The sequence below is a fragment of the Mycteria americana genome, chromosome 8 (assembly GCF_035582795.1).
Source record: "Mycteria americana isolate JAX WOST 10 ecotype Jacksonville Zoo and Gardens chromosome 8, USCA_MyAme_1.0, whole genome shotgun sequence".
Taxonomy (NCBI): Eukaryota; Metazoa; Chordata; class Aves; order Ciconiiformes; family Ciconiidae; genus Mycteria; species Mycteria americana.
In genome coordinates, this window is record NC_134372.1 from 18,159,778 (window position 1) to 18,177,284 (window position 17,507).

General features: G+C 37.3%; 1 protein-coding gene across 4 annotated transcripts in view; it reads right to left on the minus strand.

Annotated features, from left to right (window-relative positions):
* SLIT3 (slit guidance ligand 3) overlaps nucleotides 1-17,507 on the minus strand; it is a 543,690-nt gene that overhangs the window by 143,966 nt on the left and 382,217 nt on the right. For all 4 annotated transcript variants that reach the window (XM_075509986.1, XM_075509985.1, XM_075509988.1 and 1 more), the window contains one exon: nucleotides 11,311-11,382. In XM_075509986.1, the coding sequence (XP_075366101.1) occupies nucleotides 11,311-11,382 (72 nt within the window). The remainder of the gene's footprint in view (nucleotides 1-11,310; nucleotides 11,383-17,507) is intronic.

The window sequence follows — 17,507 nt, forward strand, 5'->3', positions numbered from 1 at the left end:
AGAAGTGTAGGGTCTGGAATAAAACTTACCGAAAGGCAAGCTCACTTCATACCTAAGGATAGTCAAGCAGTGGAACAGGTTGCTCGGAATTGTGCAGTCTCCTTTGTTGGAGGTTTTCAAGATGATACCGAATAAAGCCATGAGCAACCTGCTCTGACCTATAAGGTGACTCTGCTTTGAGCAAGGGTTCTCCAGTCTCATTGGCTAGTGACCACCTGAGGTCCCTTCCAACCTCCATTGTCCTACAATTCTATGAATCTACTCCATTCCAGTTACACCAGACTCCTGTGCAGTTGTGGAAAAGCAGCACAAAGGCAATTTACATCCTTTTATATATATATATTTTGGTCATCTACACAGCACCCAGTTGGCAGAACTAGTCAGTTCAGTCAGAAAACCTTGGACAGTACTTGTGCAAGTTTTCTTAGATTATCCAGCCAGAGTTCTGTCATGTATAACAAGCATACAATCCCAACAACAGGCTGGATCTCCCTCTGAGACAATCAAACACGAGAACACTTAAATTGTCATTGTCATCTGCATATGTGGTATTTAACACTTAGAAGGAAAATAGGCAGGAAGTGACCTATTCTTCTTACAAAAGCCAAAATCCACATCTTTTGACTACTATCAGCTTGAGAAAAATGGTACATTGCAAACAATATATGCTGTTAACTCCGTCCTCTTAGTCACAAAATTCTTGCTACTTTGTCAATGAGTTTGAAGGGCTTAATATTGCAGCATTGTGGCTCTCTCTGAGGCTCCACACTAATACTAAATCAGAGGACAAATGTGTTTCTAGGTAAAAAGGAGAAAACCTCCATTCCTCAGCAAGCAAATACACCATCTTAAACACACCTCTAACAGCACAGGGAACTTCCATTTTCAACAAATTGCACATAAACCACTACAGACAACAGGGCAACCTATCAGGGAAGAAATGCATGCTTGTTAGCTGCACATGATGCTTTCCTTTTGCTCCAAAAAATAACTTCAGAAGGTGCTTCCTCTGCCTAGCACCCTGCCTTTGCATTTTGAAACCTTTGGAACATTGTACGCTCATTACAGCTCTCTGCTCCTATTGTCATTTTGGCAGAGCCTCATTACTGCAGTAAATGGCTACAGTAATTATGATATGTAAAAGATGGACACGTACTTGGGTAGAGCCCTTTTCTCAAGGAGAACAGGGATGCAGCGCTTTGGAATGAGAAGGTGTCAGAGAAGAATTCACCTTTCTAGCCAACTGAAAAGTCAGTATCAGTTTACCTGAATTTTTTTCTTTATATGTCGTGGAAAAAGAAGTTTGACATTAGATAAGAGAAAGTTCCATAGAACGCAATGATGGATAAATGAGGTTACATTTTTGCATGAACTAATAGCTAAAATAATTTTATGAAATCATAAGCAGCACTAGTATGATCCCTCTGTAACCTGTATTTCTGTGACTGATAATTATGTGACACCTAATCCACACTCCTGCTAACTCGACCAGAAGTAAAAGGTTAATTTTCATATTAGGCTACAGGAACAGTTTCTCCCATTCATTCAACTTCTGAGATTTGCTTCAACATCACTGTCATCTCTTACTACTTGCTTCTTATCGCCATTCGTATGTCCAAGCAAAAGCAATCTTCATTCTCTCTCGGTTCTTGTGCATTATGCATTTCTCTTTCGAGCTTGTACATTATCTTTTCCATAAACAACAGGTTAGCAAGTCATTAGAAGGCAGAATCAGCTACTGAGTTTTGAACAACACCCCACTTATGAACATATGTTCATATGTGAACAGCAATGTTCAAATGCCACTTAGGCATTACTAATCCTTTGGTTTCTACTCCCTGTCCTTGTGCACTGGTCCCACGTTGCTTTAGGTAATGCACATTAGCTTAGATTGGTTGTTCCATGACAGAGACTAGGTACCTAAGTTATACAGGAAGAAAACTGAAATCAAGTATGTACTTTGATTTATTTTGCTAGATGCTTTTTTTTACCTAACATTATAGTAATATTTTATGTTGCAAGCATAACAAAGCATAAAGCAAAAATGGAAATAATCTCAGTAATGAGAGAATTTACAACTGAACTACAGTTGTATTTGTATATGTGGACAACCAGCATGTCTTTTTGTGATGCTTAAGAAGTGCACACATAGCAGAGCTGCATTGTACACATGCTCTTCGCTCCTGTGCGAAGAGTGGGCTTGAAGTCTAACCATCATTGATCCCACTTAATAAACCCTCAGAGCAAAGCTGACCTAGAACTGCAGTGAATACAAGGGATTCAAATTCCTCCTCTGATTAGTTTCAACAAAACATGAATAAACCCAATGCTGGAAATTAGAATTTACAATGTGACCGGTTTTCCTGGCATGAATTTTCAATGACTAGATTAATGGTGATATAATCTGTGACATTTCTGTAAGAGCCAAATACCAAAAATGAGAGAAACTGATCCTATATACAGCCACAAACACAGAGGCATACTCTCTCCTTTAAGCATCAGAGAAAGTAATTTGGAACAGGAAAGTGCTTGCGCAGACTGTTTAGAAATGGGAATTCAGGTACTACACAGCTTTTCTGAGGTAACAACACCTATTCTGTATATCACGTACACAATATATTTGCAGTACCTAAATCTAAAGAGGACAGATAGTGTGCTCAACAGTAATACAGATGTGGCCATATTTGGTGGATCATGAGATAGATTAATGTCCTATTTCTGATCAGAATCGGATGGGGGGTGTCTGTGGAAGTGAAAACCTGTAAGAAAGCAGAATAAATAATCCTTAAACATTTTTTCCTCCTACTTACTGTGAGTCAGAGGATGACTTTTGGCCAGAAGCATTAAGGTTTACATTCCTTTCAAAACTTGGTTATTTTAAAATATCCCCTCTATGGATATTCCCCTATATAAATTCCAGTTCTTTGCTTAATCTTTCTTCACTGTCACAGCCCCCCAATGGCATCTAATTTTTAATTAGGTATACAAGGCTGGCCTCACATGGAGTTAAAAGTGGTTATAAGAATTTTTTTTTAAACTAACACAAAGGCAGATGAGAAAAACATACTCTAGGAAGCAGAAACACTGATATTCCTTAAACACTGAACCATGCTGTAAAACATACTAAGGGTTCCTTTTCATTGGACTCACACCAAAACAAGGGACAATATTAAAAGTTGAGCCTTATTTAAAAAGGATTACATGGTATTTATTTTGCACCAATATATGGTAAAAGTAAATTCCACTAATTTTCCTATTTTGTTATCAGCTTGATTGAATGAGATTTACACACGGCCTCCAGATGTGGTGCAGCATTCAAAAGGAGGTTAAAAACTCAAGCAGAAATAAAACCGCCTGCTATCCAGAGGGATGATGTGTTATTAACTCAAGTCTCCATTTTCATCCCTCTGGATATGTTAAAAACATGAAGAAACCTCTTGCAAGCCTAGGACCACCACAGAATACAGGAGAATGGTTAAAGACCTTGTGGTTTACACACCATTGAAAGCAATGAGCAGAGCAGAGCAGAGCAGTATTACAATTCCATGAGCCCATTTCCTGAAAAAGTGAATTTGTCCACACACATTGAAATAATAACATGTTTCAGCAAAGCCCTTTGAACGAATGTGTACTGAATTGGCACTGTAATTGTATCAGATGCTCATAAGCACCATCTGCATAATTAAGATGGTCCCATAATTGAATTCTATGCCCAAGCACAGTTTCAAGTGATTAACATTTAAATAACATTTTGAACTCCAAACCCGAAATGATTGAAAAAATTGTTTCTTAAGAGCAAATGGGGATGTTTATATGGCTCTTACCCTTAGCAATGTTTGTATTTTCAGCTCAGTGAAGTCAAGCAATCAAACTATCAGCAAATAACTATGTAACTCGGAGAATGAAACAGCAGCCTAGCAACCTTAACACATGCTGGAGACTGCAGGTTGATTTCTGTTGCTACAGGATGGACCAGAAATCATCCTACATTAATGAGCCAAAAGGAAAGTGTCAGGGAGAAAAGCTGCACAGAGCCACTGGAAAACTTCTCTTTCTTTTTCACTAGCTTTGTGTTTTGACAGCGACGACAACATGATGAGAATGAAAATGTTCGGCATCCCATGAACTGGCTGGCACATCCTACATGCCAGACTCCACTGGGGAAAATGAGAACTCACCAGAAAAAGGCAGATGTAAAATGCATAGGAGACTTGTAAGGAAGAGGAGAACTGGGTAACAGTTTTGCATGGGTAACAGCAGAATACAAATTGAATATAGATGACTTTTATAGGATATCAATAGTCAAAGGCTTCACCTACATTCAAAGGCACTATAAGGCAGCAAATAAAGGACTCTTGGCAGAAGCATTCCTTAGAATATACAATACCTGTTACAGAAAGTCAAAAAACTTTTTGGCATGTTTTTTTTCAGCATTTTCTCTTGAAATTTATAGGGAATCAAGTGTCATCTTTGCCTTAACACAACTTACCACAGGAGAACGGCTGAAGTGCCAATATGGAAGTATCTAGTCAAGTACCCCGTCCTCCCAGCAGTCAATGACAAGCAAAATCTAATGACAGAATTGTGTGTGCCCCTGCTTACCTATTGGCCAAATAATTATATTAGGTTCCAGGAACGTTTTAAAATGGCCTGGAGTGTAGGGGAGCAATCTGACTGCCTCTCACTGTGTCAAGATATTTAGACATCTACTAAAATTTACATTTTCTAGTGTGATGACTGACCACTGAAGAGTCTGTCAGTGCTTCAATTGATAATAACCAGTGCGAAATCACCATCGTGCTTGCTTGAACCAGCTTCAAGTGTTTCTCCATGTTCAGGAAACTGGATGATGGTGATGACAAATTTATTCAATGTAAATTAAAATGGAAAAGTCATGAGCTGATAATGAGTCAAGAAGGAAGCACAGAGCACAGCCTGACAGTCCTGTTTTGGAGAGATTTTAAAGGTCTCCTTTCATTCCCAACCCAAAAGACTGCAACTTCAGTTGAGCACTATCCATAAAACAATCCTGCAGTACTTGTGTTACTACCTGGAGAATTATAAGCACATGTTGTCATAGCATCTGGACTTCTGTTACTCAAAATTCAATATTGTCCAATTTACGCCTGCAGATAAGGTCACAGCTGATATTAGATAACCACATGGTAATTCAGATGCACAGCAGAATAAACACATTTTCTCAACTTCCTGCGCTATCAGTGAGTTAGTTTCTTGTATAATAACAACTAGGAGAGCTTCTGTCAGGTGAGTCCAGCTTGGAGCACTGGCGTCAGAAGAGCTAATGAATTACACACTGACGTATGAACTAGTGGTTGTTTTGGGAAGCTGCATGCAGACCGACTACAGAAGTGACACAGAAAAGGCAGATGCTGTTGCAGTCTTTCATTAGCGCTTGACTGTAATTGTATTTCTGTGTCTGGCAGATGCTGCTCCCTCACTTTAACAGCAGTTATTGAGTTTAGTAATATTATCACAGCAGCAGCCTAAATGTAGAAATCTGAAGGAAAAAAAGCTTGAGGCAAACAGCTTGAAAACAATTCTAAAGCTATTAAACAGGTCTGTGCAGAGAGTATTCTGTCCTGGACTAGAAGGATGAGGGTTGCATAGTATCTCTGCTGTAGCCAGAAATATTTTGACTAATCAAGGGAAAAGTTCATATGTCATTTTGCTAAGAATTTAGAATCACAGAACCCAGAAACAACATAGGTTGCAAAGGGCCTCCAGAGGTCGTCTGGTCTGATCCCCACTCAAAGCATGACCAATTTATAGATATTTAATGCAGATATTTGCTTTTTCTGAGAAATAATTATTTCATCAGATCACAGGATAATTCTGAATGGCAGGAAGCTTGAGAGGTTTCTTGTCCTGTTAGACTGCCCAAAACAGCGTGAGCTATAAGGTCAGCCCAGGTTGCTTAGAGTTTTATTCAGTCTGGTCTTTAAAATCTTCAAGGACAGAGAATGTACAACTTTCTGGGCCGCCTGCTCAACTGCTTGACTTGTCATTGTGAAAATGTTTCCCCTTACATCTAGTCAGAAGGTCTCTTTTTTTAATGCTTGTTGTCTCTTCTCCACAAGAAAAATTAAGAACTCCATGGAACAAGAAGATTTTACACATCACTTAAAGCTCAGAAGATTGCTATGGGGAGGAAGGGAGACTACTGTGCTATAAAGGATTTGGAAATGGAAAACTGAATTTCTTTATTCTGGCATTTATATACTGTTTGCATCACTGTTTAATGGTGCTTATGTATATAACAGTGTAATGTATACACTACAAAATATTGGAATTGATGTACATTCTTTAGAGTAATTTTGTATTTCTTTTTTTTTAAAAATACTTTGTATGGGTTTGTGCTTCAATGGATTTTCTTTGAGCTTCTAACAAGCTCCAAAAGTATACAATAAATAATTGGTAGATCCTATTTTAAGCTCTTAAGTACTGGGATTCAATTTACAGTTACAAATCAACACCAGCACTTCAAACTTGGCAAATTTGCCACAGAGATATTTTCCAAGCAAACTCACCAGAAGAGCTATGGGAGTGCCAAGTATCTCACAATGCATCCAAGGAGAAACAGCATAAAAAGCAGGTTAAAAAGGAGAATCACTCAAAGCAAAATTTGACTGATTGAATTTTGGGAAGACTGATAATAGCAGTTTCTGAAAGTACATACACGACTTGTCACTTCATACAAGTCTATTTTAAATAAAGGTCAGTTGAAGTTGTAAATATTAGATCTAGTTCCAATTTTAACCCAGGTTAGATGATTGGATCTGGAAGTCTAATTTTTCACTTTTGAAGTTACTTTATCTGTCAATATGTCAAATTCCAGGCACCAATATGATTATTGGTCTCTTCCAAGTACACTGTTGAGTTTTCCCTAATGATCAGACATTAGGAGAAGGAGGAGAAGGCTGTAAGCTTTTGGCTTCATTTTGTGAGAGAGAAATACAACAAACCTCTGATTTCAACATATATGTACCCCAGGAGTATATCTACTTCTAGCAACATCAAAACAGAGTCCACTATATGGATTCTTTCTTGCCCAGCAAGTCATGGGGATCTCAACCATGAGATTTAGGATCAACACGCTTGAGCACTTGTATGATTAGTAACTATGCAAAGTAAATTTCCTCAAGAAAAAGGATTTATTGAAAACTGATACTTGCCAGACATTTGAAAATAGAGATTTCATCCCCCTATATTACTTTGCTATACAATCTCTTTAAACAGTAGAGATTTTATGATACCTTCTTGTTCCAGAAAATAGAGCACTGTGAAGCACACAGTGTATAACTCTAATAAAAAGGCTGCCAGAATGTTTGGTTTAATATGGCTGCAGAGAGGAAAGTGTATTACTTAGATATGAAAAATACTGGTTAACAAACTTGGTGCCCATTATCCATAGCTCACTGTCTTGAGCCACTTGACTCACTGTTTCACTGCAGACTGGCTCTGCACATTTGCTCATTTGGGAGCAAGCAGAGCAACCATCAGGTTTATCTGTCACAGGGCTGCTGAAAAAGAAAGAGCTGCACAGTGTTATGTTGTGCCCCCTGTGCAGTGACTGGCAGACAGTCTGGCAAACTCAAGGGCTCCTGAAAAAGCTTGTCCACATTCCAGGAAAACTGGAAGACAGGTGAGAAGGACATTTAAATATATTCCAGTTTCTAGACAGACCAAGGTTAGTCTAAGGCCTCCCGGACAGGAGTTCAAACTGGCTGCAGCTAATGGTTACTTGAAAACTTCCACCTTAAACTAAAACTCTTTCCATTCTTTTGATATTCAAATAGAAGTTACACAAACAATGATAATTAATCAAACACTACTTCACAGCTTGGATGGATTGTTGCCCCAATGAAATGAAACTTTCAGTTTACTGTAAAAAAAAATAATCAGACTCCAGTTATCCTTTTCTGGAAAACAGTGTAGCTCTCTAAAATCCAAATTGACCTAAAATTCTCAGAAGACACTTGATCTAGCCTGCTGAAAAGAAGAATATATGAGGATAGGGTACAGTAACTACAGTAGCTTCCTAGCATCCTCTCTCCTGGCAGCTTCAAACAGGATAAGGAAAATGACATGGTCCAAGAAAAGCTTCTGTTCCACAGAACAGATGTGTAGTTGGACTTCTGTAATAATGTTTGCTGCTGTGTTGGTTACAATTGCATATTTAGGAAGACATAAGAGTTGTGAAGTCAGCAATTTAACAGAAATCCAATTGTGATTATTTATGTGGGGAATGTTAACTACTTAAGATAGCTAATTATAATGAAGACTTCAGAAGCAATATTTTTAAGTAAACCAATATGGTTTAAAAAAAACCAACAAAACCCCCCCCCCCCAACCCCCTTGTTATCTAACCATACCTGGTTATTTTCTTGCCAAGTATAATATAATATTGGCTTACCCACCTCTGTCTTATATGACAGAAATACCGAATTCTAACGCTAGCCAAGTGGTCTAAAACTTGTTCTGAATTCTTCATTTCCCATACACCAAAGTCAAATGGGGCTGTCATGCCTGAGTCGAGCATTACTTTATCCAGCTACAGTGTTTCTGACATCAGTGGTACTCTCTGAAGATGTAAGGCACTTACACAAAACAATTCTGCCAGAATAGAAGTGGAATAATCTGGGCCTATGTTGTGATAGTATATTTAAACAGAAGGATAATGACATTTCTGAGAAACTCTGATGAGTCTTATCCAAAACAGTAAAGAACAATATTATCTGCTCTGCAATTTCACAGTAATTATTTTTTCCTTCTAAATACAATCTCAACGATTTCATACAGGACCCATGACGACTCCCTTTTTCTGATTGTGTCCTGCTTTACCATAACGCCAGTGTATTTTCAAAAATGCTCCAGCTCAAACTTAGGAAATTATACTGGCTACTAGGATACCTTAATCAGAGCGTTCTTATCAGTGTGTCTCCAGACTAATAAGAAGAAATCCAATCTAGAGCCCACGGAACACTAAATTAGATCTAATCATAGGGCACTCTTCCAACTGTTCAACAGTAAGTCTAAAACCAATGAATGCCATTTATTTTTTTGGTATCCATTAAAATACTACAAGCAATCCCATAATAGCTGCTTCAAAGTCATGATCCAAAAAGTGTGCAGAAATTTGTTTGCATTTAAAGCATGATCATTCAATGCTCTCCTTGCCAAAAGCTACTTTACATTCAAACACTTTCAAGAAGACCCTGAAAGGCTCCAAAGCCACAATACTCCGGGAATCCCCTAACAGGGCAACCTACTTAAACCTTCTCTTCAGAATGTTTAAATGCTTGAAGTACAGCACCTTTTAATGGTTCTCTGGCATATAGATTTTGCCCACTTAACAAAAAGGAATCACTTGAGCTAATTCGGACTGGAAGATTACTGCATCTGGGCTTAAATACATAATTCATTGAAAGCCTGCACTACATGCACACAAGGACTGTAGTATAAAGGCGTTGAAACCTGCTTAATGCTTTTAGGCGAAAGTTCTAGACCCACATTTTTATAGGGCACTGTGAGCCATGTGTTGAGTGATTTTTTATTTTTCTTTCTACTGGGAAAGATCCTATCTGTAAAGTGTCCTGGGTTAGACAGAGCAACTGTGTATCACTTTGAACTTGTAACCATAAAATATCTGGGGGGAGGACTATGATAAAGCTCAGATTTTTTAAATATAGTTTCTTTGTCAGAGGTCAAAGTGACAAGTTAAATTTTAGCTCTCCTTTTCCTTGAAGCGTCTTCATTGTATCGAACACAACCTGAGTCTGACAATGACTAACATGCCAGTCATAACAACTTAAACTGAGTCCCAGCTTCTAAGCACTTTCATGCTTATTGTTCTCACACATGGCAAAATACCTCCCCCCTAAATACACAGTCTCCTCTTACTGCACAGGCTGGCCATGAATACACTGGAGTGCTAACAAACTTGTGAGGTACGGGACAGAAGAGAGGAAAGGAGCTGCCAGAAAAAGTATGTGCAAAAGGTGAAGACAAAATAATTGGCTGTGTGCAGGAGGAGATGAACAGCTTCCCGCTGTCGCAGCTCAAGGACTGTCATAACCAAACCATATGTGCCCTTGCTTGTCCTTCTCTAGAATAGGGTGGTCCATTTTGCAATTAAGATCTTATGGATAAATTACATGTCTGAGTAGTCTTTCACTTAACCCATACAGCAATTTCAACTATTTCATATTTTAGTTCTTTGTCTTTGCTCATGGATTTCTAATCTAAATCTATGCTTATTTTTATATAGCATATAAGTTCAGCAAAGACTGCAATCATAGAATGACATATTCAATGGTAATCATGAACTTTTGGATATTCAGTTCTGGTTACGTCAAGACAGTCAGAAAGGTTTAAAATAACATGTCTAAAAGCTACTTTTTATTTTATATTTTATATAATTTATTGTTTGGGGGTGGAGGGTTGTGTGTGATATAAACCAGAATTGATTAATTTATCATATATCACCTTTACTTTCTGAGTGCATCATCCATGATGGTAATCAAAACGTTAGGAACACATACTAAACTCACTTCACTTCTGCTCCCTCTACTGACTGGCTGAAATAGTAGCTGATTTCCATCTCTGAATCTTTGAAGGAGTTACTGGTTCCAATGTGATTACGGAGACAAGAGTGAGTGAAATGCGCAATTTGACATTTGGCTTAGGAAATTTTTTATGCTACATTAATAAATACTGAAGAGCGTATGATATATATCTTACTCCTGATCATGACTGTGTGTTAAATCACTCACAAAATACTCAAATACACAATATATTCTGAAATCATTTCTCTTGCAACTAAGCCACATTTGGCATAATGAGAATATGGAACTAAGCATGGCTTGCAACAATAAGATCTTTCATATTGCCATTTTGCTTGTGTGTGCGGGTACTTGCAACACAGTAGCCCTCAAGGATATAGATATTCAACCACAAATGCTAAATATGTAAAAACAATCAGATGGCATCCCCACCTGCACATCAGCTGGTGACCAAATTTCTTTTCCTGGACTTCACCGAGTCTCTCATTTCCTCCCCACACTTAAATCCTCTGTGTCTATTACCCATTATACACACTGTGCTATAAAACTGCTGGCACCTTCCTTTTTTTTTTCAGCCCTTGCCTCCCTCTTGCCTGACACAGAAACTACAGAGTAGCATGTCCCAATGAGTTTTCAGTGGAAAAGGTGATTATATTAATGTCAGAAGATGAAAAACCAGTAAATCTAGCTAGTCTGTAAAATAAGAAGAGGAAGGGATCATACTCACAGCAGCTGCAGAGACACAAGATCATCAAAAAGGCCCTGGGGAATCTCTGTGATCTTGTTTCCATAAAGCACTCTGAAAAATTCAGGAAGACAAAATAAATCTTAAGTAACAGACCAGTTTAGTGTCCTCCCACATCTCTGCATTATCATCTTTATTGATCTTGTGCACCATGCCCAGGATCTGTGGGCATTTCATTTAACTACTGATCTCATTTTCTTTTCAGGGAGCACATGGTATTAAATGAGTCGTTATGATTCAGGCTTCGTCTGGTGTTGGAAAGTATTTTCAATGTAGAAACTGGACATCATCCAAAAACTGTATCTGAAATATTTTTCATTCTGTTGAGGGATTTTTTCCCACCCTTTTTAGAAATATTTTAACCATTGAAAGGCTCATTGTCTGATGCAAAACCCTAGAATTCTGCTCAGTGATACTGAATTTAAAAGCCAGGGAGCAGAAGCTGGTTTTAGATAAAATTTCATATAACTGAATCTCTTAAGTTATAATAATTGGCATGAAATGTGACACAGGCATCACTGGATAAAATATTATGGCTTCACCAGCTGCTGTTACCATTTCAACTAGCTAATATAAAGAAATTTAGCCTGAACTGGAAATAGACATATATTTCAGAAACTCAAAAATAATTTAGGTATAGTTTAGTTATAAAAATCAGTAAAGTTTTAATAACGCAAATGAGAGTCACCATATATATTTATTCAACCACAAATATATACGACCTGGTATCTATGATTCAGTTTTAATATTAAAAATGCACATACAGTATCCTCAGAAATTGAACTAAAGGGAAAACCAGACAAAACTACCATTATGCTTAGATGTGTTACCTAGAGATCAGAGCAAAATCATATATGACAGGAACACCTGAATTTCAATCACAGCTAAAGTATTTACTCATGTCATTTCTGAAAGTTGATAAAATTTATCAAAACCAGAAAGTGACTTAGGAGCTTATATGGGTCCTGGTAAAAGGGAATAAGATTAGGCTCCCTCTGAAAATTTTATGCCTTACCTGAACATTTTAATAGACTTCAAACTGGGAAAACCAGTATTTATGTCATTTCTGTGCTCTACGTAGGACATGGTAAATGGTTATAAACCAGATCATGCCAAAACTTTGTTGCTTATGTGTCACTAAACTGGTTAATTCCCTGACTTTTTAATGTGGAACAATATGCTAGCAATGAATCAAATAGCCATGTGAGGCTTGGATGCTGGCTGAAATTCTGGCTTACCCTGTCTTTCAACATTTAAAATATTATGGTGAGTTGAACATACTGAAAAACAAACACTTAGCATGACGGACCATTTACAATACCCTCTGGCCTTCCCAGAGTATCGCCACTTCAGTTTACTCTTCATCAGTCATTGGAAGTATATCACCTCTGTGGGAGGGTTCCCAGAACAGCTCATTTCTGAGCCTAAATAAAATGAATCTAAATAAAATAACACCACTTAGATATGAAAATCTAAATGTGAAACTTCATTTTTCATTACTGTTGTAGTTTAGCAGGAACTGAACTGCTACCCAAGAAACCAATGATCATCTAGCATTATATTTTCTCTAAACAAATGTAACATAATTTCTCTTTATCTATTGCAGAGTGAGGAGGTTGGCTTTTAATGTGCTTTTACAGTTGGTGTTTTTTGTGAGTAACGAATGCTAGTACCACTAAATTTTTCTAATTGTTTCCTAATTTCAGCTTTAGAAGGCACACACAATTTCCTACTTCAAAAAATTTCATGCAATGTACATAGATTTTTATACTCTACCCAAAACTAGACAGAAATGATGGCTGAACTTTGAAAGGCCTAGCAGGTCCCTTTAGATAGTTTCAAAATAAGAGATAATATTCAAGTCACTAATTTCACTGGGCTCTAAAACAACATCCAAATGGCTGACTCACAAACTTATTTCTGAACAAAGTAACTGATGTGAGCACCTGTCTCAGGAAGCAAAAGCAAAACCTCTGCAAGTAAAATATTTATAAAAGGTTAAAATGTTAAGCCTCACAGAATCCAGCATATTTCCATTTCAGTTTCCACTCTTTCTGAACAACATTTCTTTAGCAAGTGCATCATCTGTATACAAAGTTTAGATTATAAGCCCTGTGATGTTAGATGAACATCTTCCTTAGTTTTGTGAAATAGCAGGATCATCAATGCTGATCAATAATGCATAATACTATAGCATATAAGAAAGAGTTCAGAAGCTAAGCTTTACAAATTGCCCATGGAAAGAAGTAAAAAAATCTCTACTCCAGACTAAGGGTTATTCTGGCTGCAGAGGTAAAAACACTTCTGTAAAGAAAAATCTTAAAGAAATCTCAACACTCATACCCAGTGCAGTTGTTAGTTATGGTACTACTAAATGCAAATATTAAAATAAGACTCTTATTAGAGTAATTTTTCATTTATTTTTAATTTAAGAGTCAGAAGGTCATAGTGCAGTGTTCCACTGAATTTTAAACCTTGGATGTGTTTATACATCCTCTTTGTTATTTTGAGTGAAATAAAACAGATTAAAATAGCTTATAAAATAAAACAAAGCTTCAATTTTTAGAAGCCATGAAAAGAAAATAAGCATTTTCAAACCTAATTGGGCTTATGTGCATGTGGCACATTAACATTCGAACAAATTAACAGCTAAACAAAAGTCAGTATGAGAGCTCAGGCACTTGTCTCTAATTCATATTCATGTTCAGCACTACACAGAGCCAAATTAGCTAATGCCATTGTCTGCCTGCCATGCCAGAGCTGAAGTCAAACAGTCCTACAGAAAGAAGCAAAGAGGAGGGGAGGGGAGATACATAATGCATTGCATCTCATTTCTTGAGTTCCTTATTTCTGTTTAATAAAAAGCACAGAAACTTTTGCTTTCCTCAGAGTTCTCATTTTTTCTGTTTAAGACAGGAAAGCATACTCATACCAACAAACATGAATATTAGTCAGGTTCTTGATCCAAGATGCTTTTGTTCTGAATGTACCAACTGCTGCACTCCTAATAGTTCTATGAATGAGTTAGCCTGCAGAAAAGACTGGCCAGGTTAGGTACACTCCATTATTGCAGCCGCTTTCCTTTATGTCCTGCCATTCTGCCCATCTCACTAGCATGCACCACAATGTTTCCAGAATAGCAGCTCCGGGGATAAAAGAAACCAAAAAAAACCCCAAACAAAAAAATAATTTCAAAAGGCCATATAACAGGAAACTCAGCCAAGTCAATTCAAGAACTTCATTTAAATCTCCAATGCTTTTACCAGCAGAGATGAATTTTTGGAGATTTGCCTATGGCATTACAAGTTCTAAAAATGTATGTTCACTTGCATCCCTCACATATGTTGCAGAACATGCAGGTGTCCTGGCTACTGTGCAAGCTTGGCACAGGAAACACCACCCTCCTTCTATCTCCTAGCACCTGAAATTTTAGACCCAAAATATTTTTTATTAAAAATACACTAACAAAGTTAATATGTAATAAAAAAATATTGGCTCAGTAATTGCTGCCAATAGACAGTGAATCAGTGAATCAGAATGACATTTATTAGAACACAAAAAAATTACTAAAATTTTTATTGTGTGCTCCTGATTGTTCATTAGCTTCTCAATTTTGCTGGGAGACCAAGTTAGCCACAGGTCGGACACATACTGTTTACTGTCAGGTGGAGAAGATATTACCCTAAACATGATGTACATTTTGGGAGAAAGAGAAATATGAGCTATAGCTTAATTCTATATTCACAATGCTAATCTTAAAAGTAGCAACTAGAGACTAAGCCAAAACTGACTGAGACACCAATAGGTATCTTTTTTCTTACTGTTCCTGTCTTCCTTTTCTCACCACACATGGGAGTCTCTTTTACAAAGATGGAAACCTGTCTGAATGGAGAAAACAGTCATAAAGATGTGCAAACACATCAGATCTGCCAGTGCATTAATTTTATTCTTGTCTTTTCCACAGGATAGGTATGTCTACTACCAGACTGACCAGTGTGAAGGATCATTCACTGTATTTTTAACTCAAGTGAGCTTTTCTCAAATTTTTTGCAGGTTGCTTTCTAACATCAGCAAGTTGCTGTTATGGCACAGGTGCAACTGAGCCATCTGAGGGCTATATTCTTAGCGGCATGTAGAGCCATCAGCTTGCTAGTTCACAGCTAAATGCTTTCAGCATGGCCACAAACCACAAGCTGCAGTTCTTCAAAAGTACCTGGCAGATTGGCTCACAACTTGCAGCAGTTTTCAAGCTGCCATCAACCTTCCAAACAATGGGAAAGACAACACACATAAAGCACAAACCCCTGGCTGCACTGCAAGCATTAGAGGGGATCCCTGGAAGAAGCACACTATTCAGCTGAAGAGTTATTATGGATCTGCAATAAGAAATTATACAAATATATAAAAGTCATAATGAGGCATTATGTTTCTTCAGCCTGATTCTGGCATCATATCTTAATATTCCTCCCAAAATGTATCCATTCCAAGACACAATTAAATATTAAATTTCCAGTTAAACAATTAATTGTTACTACTAAACTTCAAGTTTTGCAGATTAATCCACCTAATGTTAGTAGTAATGTAAGTAGTTGTTGTAAGTTAGATGTAAGTAGCTAAAGATAAAACAGTGAAAACAGTCACTGCATAGATTCATCTACAAGCTTGGGACATACCAGCCAGAGAAAGCATTGGAAGCACACATAGCAACAAGTATGTTATCTTGGGTGAGAATATAAGTAAGCATGTAACAAACCTTCAGTGTCAGGGTCTTGAACTGTAGAAGTCTCACTGATTCTTCACAGTCTCTAGACATTCTGACCTCTTGAACAATTTTAAAATTAAGGAATTCGCAAAGACTTTACAAACACATGGCCTTTCATATGCACTGAAGTTTAGCATACCACCTTCTAAGGGTGTGAAACAATAATTGCTGTGTTATCTTTATTTTACAGTTCATCAGCCTACCTTACTTGCAAATGTGGTTGCAATTTAGCTGCTTCGTTAAGTCAGATCCCAGAATACAGAGATTCTTCCCTGGAAGGTAACACAGAACTCTTTGGGAGTATGAAAGCCTAGCACAGAATCCCTTACTCTAGACCATATGGTTTCCAGCTAAAGGTTCCTTTATTTTGGCTTGGCTGAAACATTCTTACTGAAGTGTCAAATTTTGACTTTATGCAATGTCTTTTTCAGTCCTCAGAATGCTTTTAACTTTCCTTCAGACTGTGAAAACAATTCTTGCTAGGAAGAATTATATTTCCCAAGCTACGTACAATGGCACAGGCTCAATAAGAATTCAAGTTTTCAAAAGAGGAGGAATTGATAGGGGTAAAAACAGCAATAAATTTCTAATATCTGAAAGAAACTTAGACATGTAATTTTTTTTCCCTCCACTATTTCATATTTCTTCAGAACAAGTTAGGCTAAATAAATCACAGTAAAACTATCCAAAGCAATTTGTTACCTTAAAATAAGTTTGGCAGTTATTGCAAGAGACAGTGTTTTACTGCAGATTTCAAATCACCATGAATGACACCACATATATCATCACCCAGGAGATGATGGTCTAAATGGGACTGCTATGTCAAAATCTAAGCTGTCTCTTGTCTTTGTGCCCAGGCTGATCTAAGCTTTTAAATTGTTCACTAGCTTAATTCAGTATATGAACAAAAGTAAAGGAATTCCCCCTCTGCAGTGGTCTAAAATTTATTCATTCAGTTTAACACACTGAAGGCTTAGACCATTTTGTCATATCTCATAAAACGTCCCCAGACAGTCTGGATATCGCCTTCCAAACCTACATTTGTGGGAAGTTTACTGACCCCAAGCATAACATTTATCTTTGATACTATTAACAATAACCAAATGCTGATACAATCCTCTCACTGATATTAGACAGATTTTGAGTTGATTAAATGAAAAATTAATTTACTTCAGAAAGTGCATGCAGCAATCTTGAAACATGAAACTATTGATAACTTAGCCCCCATGTTCGGCACTGAGTTATTAACCCCTCCAACTCCAGCAAAGTGCAATTCTAACTTTGTAAAGCGAACACCATGTACTACAAATAGAGCATTTCTCAAACTTTCGCTTAAAATTAAGATAACACATTCTTTTGCAATCAACCAATTTTGCCACACTTCTCAGTGCAGGGGTACTATTTGCTGTTTATATGG